Source organism: Neofelis nebulosa, chromosome 11 (genome assembly GCF_028018385.1).
Source record: "Neofelis nebulosa isolate mNeoNeb1 chromosome 11, mNeoNeb1.pri, whole genome shotgun sequence".
NCBI lineage: Eukaryota > Metazoa > Chordata > Mammalia > Carnivora > Felidae > Neofelis > Neofelis nebulosa.
Window position 1 is genome coordinate 24214936 of NC_080792.1, and position 23400 is coordinate 24238335.

Genomic DNA, 23400 nt, shown 5'->3' on the forward strand with positions numbered 1-23400 from the left:
TCCATGTTTACCAAATTAGGTTTGGTAAAACTTATATTAATTATCTTATGTTAATATAGAACAACACTTGATGATCATCACTCTGAACAACACCTATAAACAAATAGAATGTGTTCACTAATTCCAGCATACATCATATTTAAAGTTTCCCAATATAATAGTATTTCCACAGCTTTTAGATAATAAAAATACCTTTGGCCTAAGTCACTTTTCCTCATTATTTAGCATTTTGTTTTAGTTGAGGAGGAAGGAAGAGTTTGCATAAAGAAACAAATCTAGGGGCACCTGGGTGGCTCAGTCGGTTAAGTGTCTGAATTCAGCTCAGGTCATGATCTCAGAGCTTATGAGCTCGAGCCCCGTGTTGGGCTCTGTGCTGACAGCTTGGAGCCCGGAGCCTGCTTCAGATTCTGCGTCTCCCTCCCTGTCTCTTTCCCTCCCTGCTCGCACTCTGTCTCTCTCTCTCTCTCTCAAAAACAAGTAAATTTAAAAGAAAAAAGAAACAAATCTACGGAAGATACCATCATGCTTTTTATAGGGTCTACATGGCCATGACAAGGAAGGTGGTGATGCTGCAGGTATAAAGGACCTGGACACTGCTTCAAGAGAGGTGCTGAAGACCCTCTCATGCTTGATGGCCTGGCAGGGAGGAAGTACACAGCCTCGGATGGGGCCCAAGTCTATCTCTGTATGCTTGTTTCCACCTATGATGAACCCAGGCACGTAAAACAATTGAGACGTAGTATTCTGAACATCAAATTAATTTAATCAAGGTTGAATGAGTAGGCAAAGTTGATAAAGAAAGAAAATCCTGAAAGAAAGAAAAGTAGCTGGTTGCAGTTGCAAGGTTAAGAACTCTGGCAAAAATTCTCAGGCCAAAGATGTCACTGAAAGCATATTTCAAAAGGAAGACATGAAAAAATAAAAGCCTAGACCTAGGACAACAACAACCACCGTCCCAAGCAAGATAGCATTAGCTGAAGATAAGAGAGACTAAAAATGTGGATCCAGGGAGCTGAAGAGAAAAGGATTCAAGTATATATTTGGATTTTGGTCTGAATAGCATCTTTTGGCCTCAAGAATTTCCCTTAATAAGCAGACTTTGGGCAAAAGAAATAAGTGGAGAAATGTCAGTTTCGGGCCTGGGAGAGAGGAAAGGAAGGTTATTATGACACTTCTAACAGCTTCAGCTAACAACAGCTCAACTGATAAGAAGAAAAAGAAGAAGAAAGAAAACCACTTACCGAGGTCTTTCAGTTTCTGTGCATTGAGTTTACCTGGTCGTTTCTTCTCTACGACTGAAAACCCAAAGGAGGGAATTCGGTGAAAGAGGCGAAATGCTTTTACAACAAACTGTTCATCATCAACCAGAAGGTATGAGTTTTCTTCTGAGTCTAGTAGGATAGTTCTTCCTTGTCCCTCTTTGGGAAGACTGTCTGTTTTATTCACGTGCGTAAATTCTTTTAGTTCTTCTGTTGGACACTGATCTGCTGTAGGCACCAGCTCATGGACCACGTAAGGGAAGACCAGCTCTGTGTGAGAGAGTTCCATGGTTCTCCAGATAAAGTCCCGAAGCCCGGCAGGGCCATAGATTTCAATAGGCTGTTTGGTAACCACAGAGCCACTCTGCAGGCTGATTGTGCAGAGGAGGCCAGGAAGGCCAAAGAAATGGTCTCCATGAAGATGTGTGATGAAAATCTTGGTAATTCTCCCTTTTGATTGAGGCAGAGAAAAAAATTTGGTACAAAGCTACTTGAAACATGTGTAACAACTTACATAGAAAGCAGCAAAATGAATTTAGAATTCTATTTATTACCATAAACGTATTTCTTTATACTTTTCTTCATGATTTCAGAAGCAAGACAGGCTTTATGTTTTAACAAGATCTAGATGTAACTTTTTTCATAAAGCATCTTCAATTTACATAGTATTGCAGTTTTAAGAGTATTTTCCTACATATCTTCTTACAGAAAGAAAGGAAATAGAAAAAGAAGAGGGAAGAAAAGGGAAACAAAGAGTGTGAAAGCAAAGCAAAGCAAAGCAAAGCAAAGCAAAGCAAAGCAAAGCAAAGCAAAGCAAAGCAAAGCAAAGCGAAACAGGGGCACCTGAGTGGTTCAGTCGGTTAAGCGTCTGACTTCAGCTTAGGTCATGATCTCATGGTCCATGGATTCGAGCCCCGTGACAGGCTCTGTGTTGACAGCTCAGACCATGGAGCCTGCTTCAGATTCTATGTCTCCCTCTCTCTCTGCCCCTCCCCCACTCATGCTTTGTCTGTCTCTGAAAAATGAATAAACCTCAAAAAAAATTTAAAAGACAGACAGAAAGCCAGAAAGCAAGCAAGCAAGAAAAGGGAAACAAAAAGTGTACCAAAATAGTTCACTTAAACTAGATAGGCCTCAAACGTCAAAAGCATCTGACAGTTACAGTGCCCTCTACTGTTCCCTCTGAGAATAACAAATACATACCTCCAGCAAAACAAATGTTCCCCAGGCTCCAACTGGACCAACGCCTGAACCCAAAACTGCCGTGTAAGGACCCTCTGCACTGGACAGAGATGAATTAACCAAGACAGAGCCTGCCTGTCTGAGTGAGGTTGAAGGGGGAGGAGGAAAAAGAAGATGATGAAACAGGAGGGGGAAAGGAGGAAGCAGGAGAGGAAAGGGGTGAAGAACCCAGAGGGAAGGTGGGTAATAGATGCTAGAATGTAGATCAGAGGGCAGATCTCCTATGGTATTATGTCAACGTACATGTGCCCATGCCTTCTTTTCAACGTGAGCTAACACAATGGCTTTTTCAGTACATATTGGCTTAGGTCGTAACTTGAATTGTCAATGGTAAACTGAATCTACTGCTGGTATGTGGCATGATGCCACATTAGCATTTCTCTGAGATGCGCCACAAGGCAATTTAAAAGTAACAATCCCAATTAACACAATTTTAGTATAACAGAGGCTTCTGCTCCTAGCTCATGGCCCATCTATTTCAAGTATTTGATACCAAAAAGAACAGGAATAATTTATTGTAATGTGATTTATCCTGTGACATCAAGGCGAAAGTGTTCTCCAAGTAAGTCTTTCCTGAGTTAATACATCAAACCCAGGCCCCATGGCAGAGAACAACAGATTGGGCAGAGGCTGATCTGAGATTTGGAGACCCTGAGGCACTCCAGAAGTATCTTCAGTATGCTCCTTTTTGTTTTCTCTTTTTAGTCCCTGTTGTTGCTGTCTTTTGACTTCTTGGAACCCATTCATCACCCCCCTTCCTGCTGTCTGAGCTGCCAAGACACACATAAGTGTGACCTGAGGCCTCTGCAGACAAAAGAACTAGATAACTAGAATGGCTATTGAGTCATGATCTCCACGTTGACCTTAAAACTGCCAAGTGAGACTTTCTGGGCCCTCTCCCTATCTAGTGTAAAACAAAGCCAAAACTGAACACCAAAACAATCTGTGAGTCCAAAGCAAGTGAGACAAATTAAGTAAGTCAAAATTGCTTCCCACAGTTATCACAGGTTCAGGGAAGACAAATATTTCAAGAAACTTGATTTCAGAAGGAGAAGGAATAGCAACCTCAATTATCAAATTTAGGGGATGCTATCAAATGAAGAAAGCAAAGTGCATGAATTTCCTTTCACTTGCGAACAAGAAAATTACAGGGGAATATGCCATCCATAGAGAAGTGGAATTCTAAGGATCCCCTAAGCGATGACACAGTTATACTTACTGCCATAGGAAAATATCTGCAATATATTATTGTTCAGTTGAAAAAAAAAAGCAGGTTACACCTAGTATGATACTGTTTATGCAAAATTGTACACACACACACACACACACACACACACCAAATACACCTATACCTTTAACATATATACATCTACAAAATATTTACCTTTAAGGGGGATTTTAGGCTTTTTTAATATTTTTCTGCTTTGTTTGAATTTTTACAATGAGAATGTACACTTTTTAAAATGTCTTTATTTATTTACTTAAGTAACCTCTACACCAAGCATGGGGCTTGAACTCATGACCCCAAGATCAAGAAGTTGCATGTTCCTCTAAGTGAGCCATTTAGGTGCTCCCTAAGTATACTTTTTATAAACATTTTTTCATCATACTTTTGTAATACTTTTTATAATCATTTAAAAAAATTGTTTAACGTTTATTTATTATTGAGAGACAGAGAGACACAAAGCGTGAGCAGGGGAGGGGTAGAGAGAGGGGGAGACATAGAATCTGAAGTAGGCTCCAGGCTCTGAGCTGTCAGCACAGAGCCTGACGCAGGGCTCGAACTCACAAACTGCGAGATCATGACCTGAGCCGAAGTCTGTCGCTTAACCAACTGAGCCACCCAGGCGCCCCCTTTTTATAATCATTTTTAAGGGAAAAAGAAGAAAAGCTTAAGCTCACTCTTTAAAATTATGAAAGAAATAAGACATGACAAACCTATTACTTGTTAATCAGATGCTTGCACATTAGGGCCAAGGAAGCTTAAAATAAGTGTGTTTAGATAAACAGAGAGTACTTCCTTACAAAACTCATAAGAGGAGGAGTATAAGCTGACAGGGTTTCAATGAATCAAATAACAGGTCCACATTGGGTTGAGAGTAACCCAGATGAATTGAGGGTTCTGCATTCCAGTTTGAGACTGAGGGCTTTTGAAATGCTAAAGAGTCATAGATAATATTCTAGGATTACCATCTCACCCTCTTCTCTGAAGCCAGTAATCTTTTTAGCCAATACGAATTTAGTAAACTAAAGATTCCCTTAGACTTTATTTATTTTTTACGAGGCTTAGCTTTGCAAAATGTTTACTTAAAACATATATAAAATAGCTACAAAATATAAAATATTAGAGAAAGGTACTGTAACAGATAGACGTGAGGTGGTACCCATGGCCCCTGGCTCCTGATGTTCATATCCTTTCACAATTTCTTCTCCTTGAGTGTGGGTGGGACTTGCAAACTGTTTCTAACCAGTAAAATATGGCACAGGGATGCAGTGTGATTATGGTGATTATGTTATAAGACTCCATCTTGCTAGCAGACTTGCTCTTGAGTTTCTTTGTCCTTGGATGGCAGTAAGGAATCGAGCTACCACAAAGGAGAAACCCACATGATCAGGAACTGGAGGAGACCTCTAGGGGCTGAGGCAGCCTTAGTCCTGCCAACAACCTATGTGAGTTCTGAAGCAGATTCTTCCCCAGATGAGCCTCTGATGAGACCTCAGCCCCAGCCAAATACAGAGTGCAACCCAGTGAGACCTTGACGCAGAGAAGCCAGCCAACCCAGGCCCAAACTCCCTGACCCACAGAAACTATGAGACAATAAAAGCAGTAAGACACTAAATTTGTAATCTGTGATACAGCATTGGTAACTGACACAGTTATTAAATAAAAAGTAACGACTAATCCCCACACCCACACCTCTAGTACCCACACTTAACAATTTCTTGTTTCTGTTTTAATCATCCCACCACCTCAACCCCTACTCTCTAAAATGGGGTATTACTGCCTCCACTCTAGCCTGCTCCTCCCTGAGAGTTCTCATGAAAGGAACCTCTGTGTGACCCAAGGGAAATAAAGTATAGTACCTGCTATATTCAGACCTCAGGGTCTTAGGCTGAACTGTGTACACCTCAAGGCCATGAGTCCTAAGTGAAATGCGTTAGTTCCTTCCTCCAACAGCTCCTTTCCTGTCTCCCTGTTTAGGTCTCGGACCTTGTAACTTGGAATAATCCTTCACTTCTTCACATCCTAGACATTCAGTCAGTCACCCACTCCCTGCTAGGTCTACAAGTATTTCTTAAATTGAGTCTCATCTTCATCCCTATCCCTACACCCTCATCCTCTCTCTCTTCTCTCAGATGAATGCAACTGCCTTAACACTGGTCTCTCCCAGTACATCTGCCACAAGAAAACTCTGTCCCTAACACGTAAATCAGACCATATCATTCCCCTGCTTAAAAACTTTTAATGGTTCCTTACTGCCAACAGAATAAGAAGGTCCAAATACCTTAGCAAACCACAGAGAACTTCATAATCTGCCCTCACTTTTTCAGCATTTTTACCTCTCATTTATCCTGGCCAAACATGTCACTTCTCTCCTAGAAACTCGATTACTTCTTGCTCACTTTGTCTGTTCCTTGAAAGTCCATCCCTACTTTTCTCCCCAGAGAAACTTCTAATCATCACTTAGACCCTAGCTGTACTGTTACCATCTCTGGGATGCTTTCTCTGAACACACAGTTAACGTCCCCCTCTTTTGTGCTCCAAAAGTATTTAGAAAACAGATCCATTATTCTCTTTATCACATTACATTATGACTACTTACACGTCAGTTCCCACCACTAGACTAAGAGATCCCTGGATGCTAGAACTAACTTTCTTATAGCCATCAATGCCACACACCGTGATGAATCAGAGGAATAACTTCAATAACTTCCAGTTAACAAGATGCAGTAAGTGAGAGGGACCATACTAAGTGCTGAACACCTTATTCATGCGTTAACTGATCAGATATTTACTAGGCATCTACTAAGGATATAAATGATCCTCGGGCTTACTTTATCATACAGGGAAAATTCAGCGAACACAGAAACAACTATTTAAATAACAATTTTAGATATTGATGCTAAGAAGTCAATAAAAATAGCACAAAGCAGTAAACTGCCTGAGAAGAACGAGGAATTACTGAACTCCAGGGGTTCAGGGAAAGTCTCTGAGGAGATGGCATCTGAGCTAAGCTTTAACTGATGAGAAAGAAACAACCACACAGAAAGGGGATTATTTTATGTAATTTTTACAACACCCCTTTTAAGTTGACTTGAGTTGAGTTTCTACCCACGTTTTTAAGATAAGGGGCTCAGTCGGTTAAGTTTCGGACTTCAGCTCAGGTCATGATCTTGTAGCATGTGAGTTCGAGGCCCATGTCGGGCTCTATGCTGACAGCTCAGAGCCTGGAGCCTGCTTCAGATTCTATGTCTCCCTCTCTCTCTGCCCCTCCTTTGCTCGTGCTCATTGTCTCTCTTTCTCCCTCAAAAATACATAACATTAAAAAAAAAAAAAAAAAAGATAAGGAAAATAAGCCTTAAGTTTGTTGATCTGCTAAGGCCAAAAGCCAAGACACTGCTGGGACTACAACCCAGGTTGGCCTGACTCTAGGCCAAGGCTTTGCGCCACTGTATTCCTCAGTCTCCCTGGCGCTGGGCCTTTGCATGTTCATCTCCCCAGCCCAGCAAATCCCTCTTCCTCCTTCAATGACTCACAGGTCACCTTCTGTGAGAGGCCTACCCTGATAACCTCACATGAAAAAGAACACCTCACTCTTCTGAATGTCTATTGCTCTTTGTATCCTCTCGTGATACTGACAACCATCTCCTGATGGAATCATGTACACTGTTCCTTTGCTTGCATAGTCTCCATCTAATATGCCTCATGTATCCCAACCCATCCTCCACCCCCTAACCCTATATAAATCCTTGCTCTCAACATTCACAGTACGAACAAGTAGATAAAGTTCAGTGGGGGAGGCTGGATGCCTGAGGGTCTTCCCAACCTTGCCAGGGCTCTAGCACTGAAGTGGGATGCAACTGTGAGGGCTGTTTCTGAGCAAAAGCCTCAAGGAGAGCCAAGAAAATGAAGCAGAATAAGAGATAGTCTTGGTGAGAGAGCTGAATGCACACTAACCTGCTTTAAGTTGGCTTTTCATCAGCTGTGTCTGAGTTCCCTCCCCACAGTCAAAGAGCCAGCACTCGCCCTCACACCGAAGGACCAGAGCAGAGGCACCCCGGGTTGGGGATGGGTATGCTGCACCCGTACCCAGAAATGTCACATCCATAGACATCTTCCACCCTGCAATGAAAAGATTACCCAGGGATTATTACACATCACTGCTCGATATCACCAAAAACAGGTCGTTGTGAGATTTACTGTTCATTTATCTTTTCGTTATCCAGAAGAGACTGGGTTCTTATTTTCTAAGTTTCCATAGAAATCCCAAGTAAGATTTGAATAACTCTTAGTGAGTTAAAACCACAAGTTACCAAACCTTGGGTGGCTGCTCACACGTACAAAAACAAACAAGTTAAAAAACTGCCAGATCCTGGGTTCTTATTCTCTAAGTTTCCATAGAAATCCCAAGTAAGATTTGAATAACTCTTAGTGAGTTAAAACCACAAGTTACCAAACCTTGGGTGGCTGCTCACACGTACAAAAACAAACAAGTTAAAAAACTGCCAGATCCAGTCAATTAAAAACTGTAATTGAATCCCAACTATGTAATGTTCTGGAAAAGGTAAAACTATGAAGACAGTAAAAGACCAGTGGTTGAGAGTGGTTTGGGGGGGAAGGAGGGAAGAATGAATAGTTAGAACACAGGGGGAAATGGGTATTCTCATATGTTACTACTGGCAGAGGTGTAAACTGCTTTTATGTTTGGGAGCGCAATTTGGCAATATGTATTACCAATAATAATGATGCTATTAACAGTACATTTTAACTCAGCCACCCTATTTTGGGGAATTGACCCTATAGAAATAAAGGACCTATGTACAATGTTTCTGGTGGTACTTTTAAGGTGGCTAAAATTTGGACACGGTCTGAATATATTTCAACAGGACAATGACTGAATATTTTACTGTACATTCCTACCATCAACTATTTATTCTGCAGTTAAGTCAGCTCTGTAACTCTTGTCCTGGAGGGACGACAATGAGAAAAGTTACAGATTTTTACAACATCATTTTTACAACAATGCCCCAAACCTCTGCATTTATATGAGAGAGAAAGTCTGTGTGTAAGGATACACAGCATATTGTTAATATTGGTTATCTCAGGAGTGATTAAAATGGTGATGGTGGGGAGTGGTCATTAAGTTTTCTTTTAAATCTTTGGATTGGTTTTCATTGCAATGAGCAGCATCTGATGACTTTATTTTCAATGTTTATTTCATTTATTTAATACTGATTATTAAAAAGAAATGTGTCACAAGGCCGAACATACTTTTCTAACTACACATCACCGAATCTTCCTTTCCGTTTGGGGACACAGTCAGCCCTCCCACCTCACCCCCCCCCCCCCCACCTCACCCACACAGATGGTACATCTCTCCAATTCATGCACAGGCTTTAGGTTATGCTACTGTCCCTTCCATGTGTTACTCCACACTTCTACTTCCAAAATCAAGCATTCCTCTGATAATTAGGTAATTTGCAGAGGCTTTCCTGTTGGATTGCAGTTTGCAACAGAGATGGGAATAACACAATATAGAAAGTCAAACATTTTAAAAGCTAATAAATGCAGAAGGAATAATAAAATATAATCACTCTGCAATCCCTAACAAATAATGGATTTAGGCCAATGGTACAGAACTCAAGAGCATATTAGAATCACCTGGAGAGCTTTTAAGACATATCAATAATTGGGTTCCATCCCAGAACAATTAAAAAGGAAATTCTGCAAGTGAGACATGTGTTTTAGTATTTAAAAAAAAATTCTTCCCCTGTGATTCTAATGTGCAGTCAGGTTTGAGAATCACTTAATGAAAGGCTCATGGAGAACTATAATGGATGGATCAGGCTGACCTGAATTCACTAGCCAATTAGTCAAACTTAACAAAACAAAATTTTATTTTGAAAAATTTCAAACACATACAAAAGTAGAGAGATTAGTATAATGCATTACCACATGACCATCACCAAGCTTCAACAAGTATCAACTCATGGCCAATCTTGGTCTATATCCACCACCCACATTCATATCCAAGAATATTTCATAAGTATTTATCCAAGAATGCTTGTTTACGTGGTATTGGGTACTCCCATCAGGAAGCACATGCTGTCTGAATGTCTCTCTCTTCCTGATGTTTAACAACCACTAATCATTGCCTGGGTTGTTTCACTAGAGGTTGCCAAAAGGTGATATTCTCTCATTCCTTCTGAAGTTATTAGTTGGCATCCTTCTGTAAATCTCTGGCCAATTATTCAGTTACCCTGCAGTGCGATTTGTACAGAAAAGGCCCACTGACCAATCTTAACACCACAAAGAGAAACAAGACCTTATGTAACTCCTGGTGGGCTGCAATAGGAGGTACACAATAACACTATGAGGTTTTCTTGCCAAAAAGTAGGACCTGAAATCTGAAAAAGCCTGTAATCTAAATACCAGTTTATTAAAGGACAACACAGGGATGGAAGAAGCAAAATCCAGTACGTAGGAAATGTTACAAATGAATAGGTTGCTTCAACAAGTAAAATACGGAGGAAAAAAAATAAAGAGGGATGGCATAAGGAGATTAAATGAGATATAAGAGATGTCAACCAAATGTCACGTGTAGCTTGTTTGGATCTGGATTTGGGCAAACTGTAAAAGAGAACTGGGAAAAAAAGAGACAACTGGGGAAATGTAAACACTGACTGGATAGATGGTAACATGAAATGCTTATTAAATTGATATTTTAAAAAGGAATTATTGTGTTTTATAAATGCAAACAAGTATTTAATAGACAAAACGGAACATCCAGATTTGCTTTCAAATAATCTAGTGAGGTGAGTGTAAGAGTCACCCAACAGAGTTGGGAATTCGGTACAGTATCTTGTTTCAATGTGTGGAAGTTTCCACAATAAAAAGTTAAAAATGAGCCAAATGATCAAAACCCACCCAGTAGGTCGGAAAGTAATCAGAAATTACTTTATTTAATCAATGGTTCATGTTTTGTGGCATGCACCATTCTATGCACCAGGAATTCAATGTGACCAGACCGGATTTGGTCCCTGTCTTCTTGAACATAAAACCAGCCACTTGCTTTCTCATGGCTATGATCCACCTTGGACCAAGTGCACATTCCAGTGGAGAACACAGCACACGACCACAGTACTGTCACCTGACACTCCCGGCCAGTGGTTCTCGTCCCGGCAATCACCTGGTGATTCTGGGGACTCAGCATTGGGAAGGCTCCCAAACGATTCTAAAGGCTGCTGGGTTGAGAACCAGTTTCCATACAGGCAGCGCCAACCCTGCAATCACCCTGTGATCTAGGTAGGGCGCATACTGCCTTCCTCCATTTTGGAAATGAAAGAACCGTGGCCCGGAGACAAATAGATGCCAACGCCGAGTCAGAGCCACAGGCCAGGTCTCCGACCACCAGCGAGCCCAGGCTCGCCCTCAAGTCAATGTCAATTTCCCAAAGGAGGGGTGGGCGGGGGCTCCCGCCTTGGGGTGGGGGGTGGGGGGGTGGAGGACAGACTAGGCGCGTCCTCGTTCCCGGGCGCTCCCCGGGCCTGGGTCCTCCATTCCGGCCCGGCCCTCGAGTCCGGAGGAAGCGCGCCCGCCCGCGCGGCTCGGCCCACAAGGCGAACGCGGACAGACGGCGGCGCAGACCCTGGCCCGCCCCTCTCCGGCGCTCCCCGTCCCACTCACCCACTACCCGAGGCCCGCGGCAGGAGCCGAGGGAGGCGCAGGCCCGCGGCAAGGCCCAGCCGTCCACCGGGCGGCGCCGGCGCGGGCGGAAGTGCCCCGCGGGCTGTGGCCGCGTGTGGCCGCTCTAGGATGCGCCGGAGGTCCGCACTCGGTGGTGCCGGGCCTGGCCTGGCCGGGCCGCGTGGGTGGGCTCCGCACCGATGGTAGGCGCCCTCTAGGTCCGCGTGGGTACCCGTCGGCCTTCATTCGCCCGCAGAATTCTCTGGGTAAAGGTGGTAGCGGTCACCTGTGAGGACCACAGCGCCCAAAGGAGAAACGTGTAATGTTTTCCAGCGTGCTCCCAGATGAGTGTTGTCCCTAATGCTTTGTTGCTGCATATGTTTGTGTAATTTCTAGTCTTGCGCTGAAATAAATCTTTCTTTTAATCACTAAATCTAAACGTTTAAGCCTACGATGCCTTAAGAGAAAGCAATGTGCCTTTGAATCAGAGTTCATAGCAGCATTACTATAGATCCTGAGAACAACGTTCTATTCCACTTTATTTAGGGATACACAGGATATCTGCTTTCACACAAACATTGCTGGTGTGTTCTCTTTGTGCACAGCATAGCCTGCTGGACAGGACAGCGAAAAACCCAGACTTGCTCTGTGCAGAAACTGCACGTGGTGATTACCACAAGGGCAAAAAACTTGGCTTAAATTCCAACTTAAAAAAAGAAAAAAAAAAAAGGTATCTTAAGCTCCTATGCAGTGCCAGATGGCCCTGAGTTTTGCTAGACATACTTGAGATGGTCAAAGTATCCAACAGTTTCATAACAGGAATAGAGGTGCTGGGACTGTGGGGGTTTTGGAACTACCAGGAGAGAGGACTCAAGAACCCTTTTGCGGGGCGCCTGGGTGGCTCAGTCGGTTGAGCCTCCGACTTCAGCTCAGGTCACGATCTCACGGTCCGTGAGTTCGAGCCCCGCGTCGGGCTCTGGGCTGATGGCTCGGAGCCCGGAGCCTGGAGCCTGCTTCCGATTCTGTGTCTCCCTCTCTCTCTGCCCCTCCCCCGTTCATGCTCTGTCTCTCTCTGTCTCAAAAATAAATAAATGTTAAAAAAAAAAAAAAAAATTTAAGAACCCTTTTGCCCCACCCCGACTGTTTTATCCAATAGATCATGGCATAATTTACTTTTTGGCTTCTTCAAATCCTTTATTCAAGTATTAATTGAGTTCCAGCTCTGTGGATGGTATTATTTTTGATGCTGAAATAATTTTTTGAGTATGTCATAGTCCCTGGCTTTAGGAGCATACACTGAGGCTGGAAAAATATGTCTTGGGAAGCCACCAACTCACAATATGAGGGAACAAACAAGAAGACGAAATGAGTGACAAAAATATAGAAAAAGAGAGATGACTAGATATGCAGTTAGTTAAGAAAAGGAAGGGTTTGAGCTGGGTCCAGTAGGATGGTTGGGACTTGGATTGGTATTTTGGAAAAGGAAAAAAATAAGTTGGATTTGGTCATGTGGGGTCTGCCTTAGCAAAGTATTAAACACCAGAACTTGAACTTTATTTATCCTCATACTTGCTTAGCTCAGGAGGGCCCAGGAAGACACACATCATTCTACAGCGAGGTCTTGGTCACAACTCAGCTACGGGTTACCCACAGCAGTACCCTCCATGGACTTATCTGCCCCAGAACTTCCTGCCTACCCATCAAGGCTTCCTACAACTCCTCTTCCCAACTCCTCTTCTCTTCCCATTAGAGAATCATGGGTAGAACTTTTTGCTTATTTTTAAAACTTTCCATTATGGGAAATTTTAAACATATAGAAAAGTTGGGAAAATGTCTAATGAACTTTAATGAATAGTCATCACTCACCTTCAATAGTAACATCTGGTCCATCTTGTTTCACCTACAACCAACCCCTCCCCCTTCAAAAGCAACAAAAACCTGGATTATTTTCAAGCAAATTCCAGACACAATATTACTTTATCTATAAATAGTTCTATAAGCATTTAAGAATCCTCTGTTGCGGGGCGCCTGGGGTGGCTCAGTCAGTTTAGCACCTGACTCTTGGTTTCCCCTCAGGTTATGATCTCGCGGTTTGGTGAGTTTGAGCCTGGCATCAGGCTCTGTGCTGACAGCATGGAGCCTGCTTGGGATTCTCTCTCTGCCCCTCCCCTGCTCATGCGGTCTCTGTATCTCTCAAAAATAAATAAATACACTTAAAAAAAATCTTTTTTTTGGTAAAGTCTTATCACTACATAATGATGATAGGCAGTTGAGTATATAAATATAAAAGATAAATTTTTTGTTATATGATCATAATATTATCATAAGGAGACAATAATTCCTTAATATCAAATATCCATTCATTGTTTAAATTTTCCTGATCATCTCATAACTTTTTGAGGCTCATTTGTTCAAATCAGAAAATAAAAATACAGAATAAAAACATTAAAAATCTCTTAATGTTATTGTCTCCCCTGAAAAAGTTAGCAATTCCTTCATCTAATTTGTTAAAATACCCAGTTACTTACTAATATCATCTAATAACTGTTCAGTGTTCAATTTTCCCTAATTATTCCCAAAGAGTCTCATATGTAGTTGGTTTGTTTGAACCAGGATTCAAAAAAAAATGTTTATACTGCATTTAGTATGAGTTTCTAAAGTTTCTGTTAAACTTTGATGGTTTCTTTTCCCTCTCCTTTTTTCTTGCCATTTATTTGTGGAAGAAATTGGGTCACTTATACTCTAGACTTTCTGAAATTCTGGACTTGGCTGATTCCGTCTCCATGTAACATGTTTCTCTATCCCATGCATTTCCTATCACATGGGAGTCAGATCTAGAGGCTTGTTCTAGGCCTTTTAGTGGGCAGAGCTAATAAATACATATTTTTAAAAGTAAAATAAATCGGGGCACCCGGGTGGCTCAGTCGGTTGAGCATCAGACTTCAGCTCAGGTCATGACCTCACGGTCTGTGAGTTCGAGCCCCACATCAGGCTCTGTGCCGACAGCTCAGAGCCTGGAGCCCGCTTCGGATGCTCTGTGTCTCTCTCTCTCTCTGTCAAAAATAAATAAACATTAAAAAAAAAATTTAAGTAAAATAAATCATGAATTCATACTGATTTTTTCAATTCAGTTACAAGATTACAGAGTTTTTACTTAATTTGTTTAGTTTTATACTGATGTCACTTAAATAAAAAATCTTGTTTCCTTGGGACCCCTGGGTGGCTCAGTCAATTGAGCATCCGGCTCTTGATTTCAGCATTTCAGCTCAGGTCATAATTTCATGGTCATGAGATTGAGCCCTGCATGGGGCTCTGAGCTGGATGTGTAGCCTGCTTAAGATTCTCTCTCTTTCTTCCTCTGCCTTTCTCCAACTCACATGAGCGCTCTCTCTTGCTTGCTCTCTCTCAAAAAAAAAAAAAAAAAAAATCTTGGTTCCTAATGACATTAACATAATTTGATTTGGCTCCAGGAGAGTAACTTTAGCAAACCACTGTATATATCACAGTAGGTATATACAGTCAAAAACCTATTTTTAGGTTTCTTAAGAATTATTTTTTTCAGGGCACCTTGGTGGCTCATTTGGTTAAGCCTCTGACTTTGGCTTAGGTCTTGGTCTCATAGTTTGTGAGTTTAAGCCCCAAGTTGGGCTCTATGCTGACAGATCGGAGCCTGGAACCTGCTTCAGATTCTGTGTCTCCCCCTCTCTCTGCTCCTCCCCAGCTCACACTCTGTCCCTCTGTCTCTCTCAAAAATAAATATTTAGAGGGGCACCTGGGTGGCTCAGTCGGTTAAGCGTCCGACTTCGGCTCAGGTCATGATCTCACGGTCTGTGAGTTCAAGCCCCGCGTCAGGCTCTGTGCTGACTGCTCAGAGCCTGGAGCCTGTTTCAGATTCTGTGTCTTCCTCTCTCTCTGACCCTCCCCCATTTCATGCTCTGTCTCTTTCTGTCTCAAAAATAAATAAACGTTAAAAAAAAAAAAAAAAAATTTAGAAAAAAGAAAAAAGAATTATTTTTTCCATGTTGTTATGCCACCAACCTGATATACAGTTAGATTTTTTACTTATTTTCCATTTTTAGGTACTGCTTTTTAAAATTTGTTTTAAATTATGTAAATTACTTACATGGGTTCCAAAGTCAAAATCATATTCAGAAAAATATTCCTTCCTTCCATAGGTGACACTTTACTTTAAAAAAAAATATTTTTAGGGGCGCCTGGGTGGCGCAGTCGGTTAAGCGTCCGACTTCAGCCAGGTCACGATCTCGCGGTCCGTGAGTTCGAGCCCCGCGTCAGGCTCTGGGCTGATGGCTCGGAGCCTGGAGCCTGTTTCCGGTTCTGTGTCTCCCTCTCTCTCTGCCCCTCCCCTGTTCATGCTCTGTCTCTCTCTGTCCCAAAAATAAATAAAAAACGTTGAAAAAAAAAATTTAAAAAAAAAAAATATTTTTAATATATTTTCTTAATATTTTATTCATTTTTTTGTTTTGTTTTTAAATTTTTTTTTTCAACTTTTTTTTTATTTATTTATTTTTGGGACAGAGAGACAGAGCATGAACGGGGGGAGGGGCAGAGAGAGAGAGAGACACAGAATCGGAAACAGGCTCCAGGCTCCGAGCCATCAGCCCAGAGCCTGACGCGGGGCTCGAACTCACGGACCGCGAGATCGTGACCTGGCTGAAGTCGGACGCTTAACCGACTGCGCCACCCAGGCGCCCCGTTTATTTTATTCATTTTTGAGAGAGAGGGAGAGAGAGAGCGTGGGAGGGGCAGAGACAGAGGGAGATACAGAATCCAGAGCAGGCTCCAGGCTCTGAGCTGTCAGCACAGAGCCCAACACAGGGCTTGAACCCACAAACTGTGAGGTCATGACCTGAGCCTAAGTCGGGCACTCAACTGACTGAGTCACCCAAGTGCCTTGACGCTTTACTTTTTTAAATTTATTTTTTATTTTTGTAAATGGGGGGTGGGGCAGAGGGAGAGGGAGAGAGAATCTTAAGCAGGCTCTATGGCCAGTGCAGAGCCCAATGCGGGACTCCATCCCACAACCCTGGGATGACCTGAACCGAAATCAAGAGTCAGATGCTCAACCAACTGAACCACCCAGGTGCCCTGGTGATACTTTATTAAAATTAGTTTTAGAGGAACTTCCAGTATGACAGCATGAGGTGCCTATGGGCCCATTCCCCAGGAAAACTGGTTAAAATGATAAAAACAAAATCACCTCGAGTCTCTGGAAATTGTCCTAAGGACATTCAGCAAATGAAGAAACATTTATTCAAAAATTCTACCAAAATTCAGCAGAAAGAGTGAGAGTTTATAGTATTTGAACTGAGACCTGTTTCCCCCCTTTTCTCTCCCAAATCAGTGAGACTGAACCTCCACGCCAGACTGGCACAACCAATAACACAAGACTCCTTCTCCCAGCTCACAGTCAGGGGGGCTGTCTTCCAGGAAGGGCTAGCATATCGGTGTTTCTCATGCTGCCCCCAGCTACTGGTTGGTGAAGCTAAATTCTAGGCAAGTGTAGCGAAGAGGCAGGATGGAGGCTTTGGCTTAGACGTGGCTTAGCGAGAGTACAAGGGTCCTGATTGCCCTTGGCCTGGCTCATAAAGTGGTGGTTCCATGAGGGAGCGGCCAACCAAGAAGACCTGAGGTCTCTACTCCACTCCTCAAGGGCCCAGTTCCTAAATTGGGGATGTCACTGAGTGAGTAGCATGCCATTGTCTCCAGTTCCAGAGCCTTGGCAAAAATGTTTTGCCTCGGGGGAGAAGCAGACCTAAAATCTACCTGTTAGGGGAATTAGGTGGCTCAATAGGTTGAGCGTCCAACTCTTGATATGCGCTCAGGTCAGAATCTTATGGTCATGGGATGGAGCCCTGTGTTGGGTTCCATGCTCAGCATGGAGCCTGCTTAAGATTATTTCTCCCCCTCTCTCTCTGCCCCTCCCCTGCTTACACTCGCTGTAAGAAAAAAAAAAAATAAAACGTGTATCTTGGGGCACCTGGGTGGCTTAGTTGTTTAATGTCTGACTTCGGCTCAGGTCGTGATCTCACAGTTTGTGAGTTCGAGCCCCACATCAGGCTCTCTGCTGTCAGCACAGAGCCCACTTCACATCCTCTGTCCCCCTCTCTGTGCCCCTCACCCAGTCATTCTCTCTCTCTCAAAATAAACTTTTTAAAAAATGTATCTTTTAATCTCTTCCACCGTATTAGTTTTACTTGCAATAGAGTGTGGAGACATTCAAGCTTAAGGACACTTACAAAATGAATGGAAATGATGGTGAAAGGGAACTGGGAGGAGATTGGTAGAATCATTAGACATACAGGCTAAATTGTCAGCAGCTAGTTTTCCTAATAAGGGACAGTGGGCACAAGACAATGGAAGGAGCCTACCTGAGGTCAGAACAAAATTCAAACAGTAAGAGAAACTGTCCCTTCAAAGGAACTCAAATTTGATTGCTTTAGTCTGTGGGGCAATCTATGCCCTGGATATTGTTGAAAATAATAAAGCAATCAGCTGGCAATCAGAAAGCTTAACAGATTGGTATAGTTAGGGAAAGAGACAAAGAGAGCCCTGTCAAAACCACTGTCAGCCCAGGATGACAGTGGGCCTAAAAAGACTGTGTCTCCTAAGGGCAAATATCAGAGGCTTAACTCTGTAGGCAGACGGGGTTAGGGGAAATAGGCTCCAATAAAAGAATCCAGCAGTCATTAAACAAATAAGCAAGCAAATAACAATAACAAGTTTCAGAAGTGGTAGGTGGGCAATACCCAGACTTACTACAATATATTATCTAAAATATGCATTCTCCAACAACAACAAAAACAATGTGGGAAATATAAAGAAAGTGGAAACTATGACCTGTATAATAGAAAGCAGGCAACAGAAACCGCCTGTGAGAGTGACCCAGGTGTTAGATTTATCAGACGAAGCTATCCAAGTAGCCGTTATAAATATGTTCAAAGAACTAAAAGAAATCATGATTAAAGAAGCAAAGGGGGCACCTGGGTGGCTCAGTCAGTTAAGCATCTGACTTTGACTCAGGTCACGACCTCATGGTTCCTGGGTTTGAGCCCCGCATTGGGCTCTGTGCTGACAGCTCAGAGCCTGGAGCCTGCTTCAGAGTGTGTGTGTCTCCTTCTCTTTCTGCCCCTCCCCCACTCACATTGTCTGTCTGTCTGTCTCTCTCTCAAGAAGCAAACACACTGAAGCAAATACATGTGAAAAAGCAAAAAGCATCAGTAAAGATGCACTCCTTGCAGCAAGTTATTTTTGGAAAGAAGTTCCAAATAGCACATCTCCTTGGCTACCACAACCCTGTATCGGGATACAAATTTCTTCCTCATTCCTTTTTACAGTTATCTAATACTGAATGGATTATACTATAGTTTATTCAGTCAGTCTTCTGGGTTGTTTACAGTCTTTTGCTATAATATGTGTATGTTATTTTTTTTTTTATTTTTGCAAGTGTATCTTTGACATAGATTCCTACAAGTGGGATGGCTCAACTAGTAACTACATGTGTAATTTTGCTAGACAATGCCAGAATTACTGCTCTGGGTGTTGTGTCATTTGCCTCGCATTAGCAACGTATCAGAGTACCTTTATCCTGAGAGCCTCACCACCATTAATGTTATCAAAGTTTGGGGTTTTTGCCAATCTAACATCTTAGTGTAGTTGAAATTTGCATTTATCTTTCAACTCATGCTATGTTGGGTATGTTTTCATAAGTTTAAGGGTCATTTGCATTTTTTTCTGTGAACATTTTGTGCATATCCTCTGTTCGGTTTTTTTTTTATTTTAATGGTCTTTTTCTTCTGAATTTTTAGGTGCTTTCTATATATTAGGGATACTAACTCTTTATGATATACGGTGCAAATATTTTCCAAATTTGTCATTTGTCTTTTTACATCGCTTAACAGCATGAACTTTTGAGTCAAAAGACAGTTTGAGTCTGGATTTTTTGTGTCTGCTCTTGCCTCAAACCTTTGTTACAAAGACCAAATGGTGTTTGTTGAAAATGCTTTGTAAAGTGTTATTCAAATGTGAGTCATTCCAAAGTGGTACCTAGCACATCTAATAATATGATTTATACAGGTAGGAGAAAGGTGCCTTCTCTTTTTTCTCTCATTGGTTAGAGGTAACCTTGATGTAATATAATAGTGGTCTTCTCAAATCAGTAAACTAACCTACCTAGCATTACATCTACAACTGTAAGTGACCTGAAATTAAGGGGGAAGGTTAATGACTCTAATGACAAATTCGTAAAAGCAGTGGGCAAGTTTCAGAGCCCACAAAGTGATAACATGGCAGACTCCGTGACTTTATTTTTATCATTCAAATTATATTTAGAAATTTTTTTGCTCATCATTCAATTATTTGAAATCAAGCACTGCTTAAACCTATATAGAGAAGGAGCCCCGAACCGGGTGAGAAAGAGATTTTGAGACTGCAAAACACATACAAGACATGACCCAGCTCTTGACTTGCTCAAAGTATTGTTGGATGGGCAAATATGAACATACTTATAAGTAGTTGACATCTTAATTTGACGTCAATCAGAATTACTGGTTACAAGCATAGAACCAATTTTGGCTAATTTAAATTACAGAATGAAAGCAGAGTGGAGAGCCCACAAAATTGACAGAAACCATGAACTAATGCAAGCAGCAGAAACCACATGCAAGGTCTTGCCTCAGTATCCTCTTAGGGCACTGCCATTGACCAACCATCACTTGATACTTGACCACTGTTCTTGGCAGCCATGAGGTAGGGCAATGGAAGATCTTCCCCCACCAGCTTTGGCTTCCGCAGAGGAAGAAAGCACATTCTATCTACCCTGCAACACTATACATAGAGGGGAGGTGATAAGTTCTGTGGAGAAAAATAGGGAGGAGAGAGAATGCTGGGGAGTTTGGGCTGCAATTTTTAAAAGGGTAAGTTAGAGGGGTGCCTGGGAGGCTCAGTCGGTTAAGTGTCTGACTTCGGCTCAGGTCGCGATCTTGCGGCTCATGAGTTCGAGCCCCACGTCGGGCTCTGTGCTGACAGCTGGGAGCCTGGAGCCTGCTTCGGATTCTGTATCTCCCTCTCCTTCTGCTCCTCCTCCGCCCACACTCTGTCTCTGTCTCTCAAAAATGAATAAACATTAAAAAGAAGAAAAAGGTGAGTTAGAGAAAGCCTCACCGAGAAGTGACATCTGAGCAAAGACCTAAAGAAGCAAGTAGAGAAGATGATGTCAAGAATGTTCTTGCAGAGGATGCAGCAAATGCCAAGTTCTGTCTGGAGTTTGCTCGGGTGCTCAAGACAAGTATGGATGAATTAGAGCAAGAGAGCAGGGAGGGTAGCAGGTGACGTCAGAGAAGTAGGAAGTGGTGGTGGAGGTAGTGGTGGGTGATCACGTGGGACCTTTTGTGGCACCATGAGGACTTCGGTTTTGCCATTTAGGGTTTTGAACAGAGAAGTGACTCCATTTTATGTTTAAAAGGATCACTCAGGGGCGCCTGGGTGGCTCAGTTGGTTGAACGTCTGGCTCTTGATTTCGGTTCAGGTCATAATCTCAAGGTTCATGAGTTTGAGCCCCGCATTGGGCTCTGTGCTCACAGCACGGAGCCTGCTTTGGATCCTCTGTCTCCCTCTCTCTCTCAAAAATAAACAAATGTTTAAAAAAAATTAAAAACAACAACCACAGAAAAGGAATATATTTAAGGATAGAGCCAACAAGAATCGCTGATGGATTTGATATAAGGTATGAGAGAAAGAGATGGGAGCCCAGGATAAATCCAGGGCTTTTGGCTTGAGACACTTAGGTAAAATTGGAGATGGGGAAGAGAAGGCTTAGGGGAGGAAGAACAGAAGTTCTTGGCCTGACCATTGTGGTCAGAGTGGCCCTGCCTGACACTGACGTCCTGTGAGCTGGGTAACGTTCAACAGGAGAAGACGGAGGCCTAGCCATGAGCTCCTAGCCACAGCGAGGCCAGCCAACGAGGTGGGGCCAGCTTCTGGATGTCAGGAGCTGCTGTTTCTCTCACCTTCTCAAGGTACCTGGGGAGATGGGGGAAGGGGAACTTGGGACATTCTCTTCTGACTGTTGGGTTTTTCTATGAGACAGGAAGCAAGGCTGTCTGCCGAGAGTGGGGATGCAGGAAGATGTCCGAGGTCTGATGCAGGGAAGGTGTCAGTCACTGGATGCCCATCTTAAAGTTAGTGATGATGACTGAGTGAGACAGCCAGCACGACTGTAATTTTCTGCAGCCACGTTCTGCTGTGTGGGCTGTGCTCAGAGTAGGTGAAGAGTAGTCGACATAGCGTCAGATGCAAGAGGTCTGAATCCTAGCTTTGCCATTTTGGTAGCTACGTGACCTGCAGGGCTCTGTACCTGACAGTCTACATCTGCAAAACAGGAAAAATAGTAGTACCTACACCTCAGAAGGTTGTTTTGAAGGTTAAATGAGTAAATAGATATCAGGTACTTAGAACAGTGCCTGGCTTAAGGTAAGCACTCAGAACGTATTAGCTGTTCTACCATTTCCCCCCTTTATCACAAAATCAATGTACAATCTTTCCTGACTTGGTGTTCTAACATTTGAGTCTTGTAATGTGTATGTAGTGGGGGAGAAGGGATAAGGAACAATTCCGTTAGTGCTATGATTAAATAAGGAGATAAAGTAGGAAGCTGAACAAAAGGAAAAGTTGGTGAGCATGAGTAGGGCTCCACGTGTGAATCTAGAGCTAAGCCCAGAGCGCTCCCAAGGGAGCAGGTGTTCTGGGCTGTGTTTTAAGGTTTAAGATAATACCGAGCTTTGAAAGTGCCTCTAAAAACAAGGTCATAACACATTTTTTATGCATGGGAAGTTTTACTAAGAAAATACACACATCTCATTAAAATTTATGTACCTCAAAAGAGAAAAAACAATTCACATCATTATGGAGTGTTTACAGATTCCTGAAACCATCTGTAATAAGTCAGTCTGGTATAACACTCTACACAAGGCTTTCCCCTTAAACTGATAATTCCCTTAAGCAATTACCACAAGATTATCCCATCCTCTTATCTTAAATGCACAGGTGGGAAAGGCTAAGCGGTCACTTTTGTAATGCAGGATTCCCTTGAAATTAGTAATTCATGCTTGGGATGTTATCAAAGGGAACACAGTATCAATTGCAAAAACATGGTTTTAATTTCAGTTAATTTTAAAGGTCATTAGGCAAAGTATAATAAAACATTAGGCAGAAATGCTACTTTGTCAAATATTTAGCTAAAATAGGTCTCAGAAATTCCTTATTCCACACATACATTTTTATATTTCTACTTTTTAACTCTTAGCTTTTTCTCCCCCTCACTTTTTTTTTTAAGCAAGCTCCACACCCAATTCTGGACTTGAACTCATGACCCAAGATCAAGAGTCACATGCTCTACTGACTGAGCCAGCCAAGCACCCCAACTGTTCTCAGTTTTTAATGGAAGAAGTTATGCATATTATAGGCATATATACATGCCTATAATACAATAGTTATCAGTGTATCAAAATATCATTGCCTCAAGATATGGAAATATATCTCACAATTCAAATTCACATTGGCAGAGGCACCAACTGTATAAGCATTATTGAAACTGTTTTGCATAGCAGTGATAGCAATTGGTGGTTCTGGAAGGATTATCAAATCAAAAGTGTTAGTGAACTAGCTCTTGAGAATCTTTGATATAAGTTATCAAATTCAAAACCAAATCTTTTATGGTTACATCCAGTACTTAAAATGCTGAAGACTAACACAACAGTGTTATATTGTATTTGAGTTATATACGGGAACAAAGTAAAAATCAAGTAAACTGATAAAACACATTTAAAAGGACCTAAGTCTAATCTTAGAAGAACACGTGAGTTTTCATCTGAAATAACAGTTCCTGGAGACAACGTATTTAAGATCCAGATAAAATCACCCGTCACAGAGGCCCTTCTTCCTTGAGAGGGGCTGAGGTTAAGAGCCCTGACTCTG

The 23400-nt window shown here is 42.2% G+C and overlaps 1 protein-coding gene across 5 annotated transcripts in view; it reads right to left on the minus strand.

Annotated features, from left to right (window-relative positions):
• Nucleotides 1-23400, minus strand: part of ELAC1 (elaC ribonuclease Z 1) — a 39926-nt gene that overhangs the window by 6138 nt on the left and 10388 nt on the right. For 2 of the 5 annotated variants that reach the window (XM_058692071.1, XM_058692073.1), the window contains exons 2-3: nucleotides 7681-7845; nucleotides 1242-1709 (exon numbers count right to left, since the gene is read on the minus strand). In XM_058692071.1, the coding sequence (XP_058548054.1) occupies nucleotides 1242-1709; nucleotides 7681-7837 (625 nt within the window). In that variant the 5' untranslated portion in view covers nucleotides 7838-7845. Of the gene's footprint in view, nucleotides 1-1241; nucleotides 1710-7680; nucleotides 7846-9075; nucleotides 9227-11409; nucleotides 11522-23400 lie in introns of those variants that run through there. The other 3 variants (XM_058692069.1, XM_058692072.1, XM_058692070.1) reach the window with 3 other exon arrangements.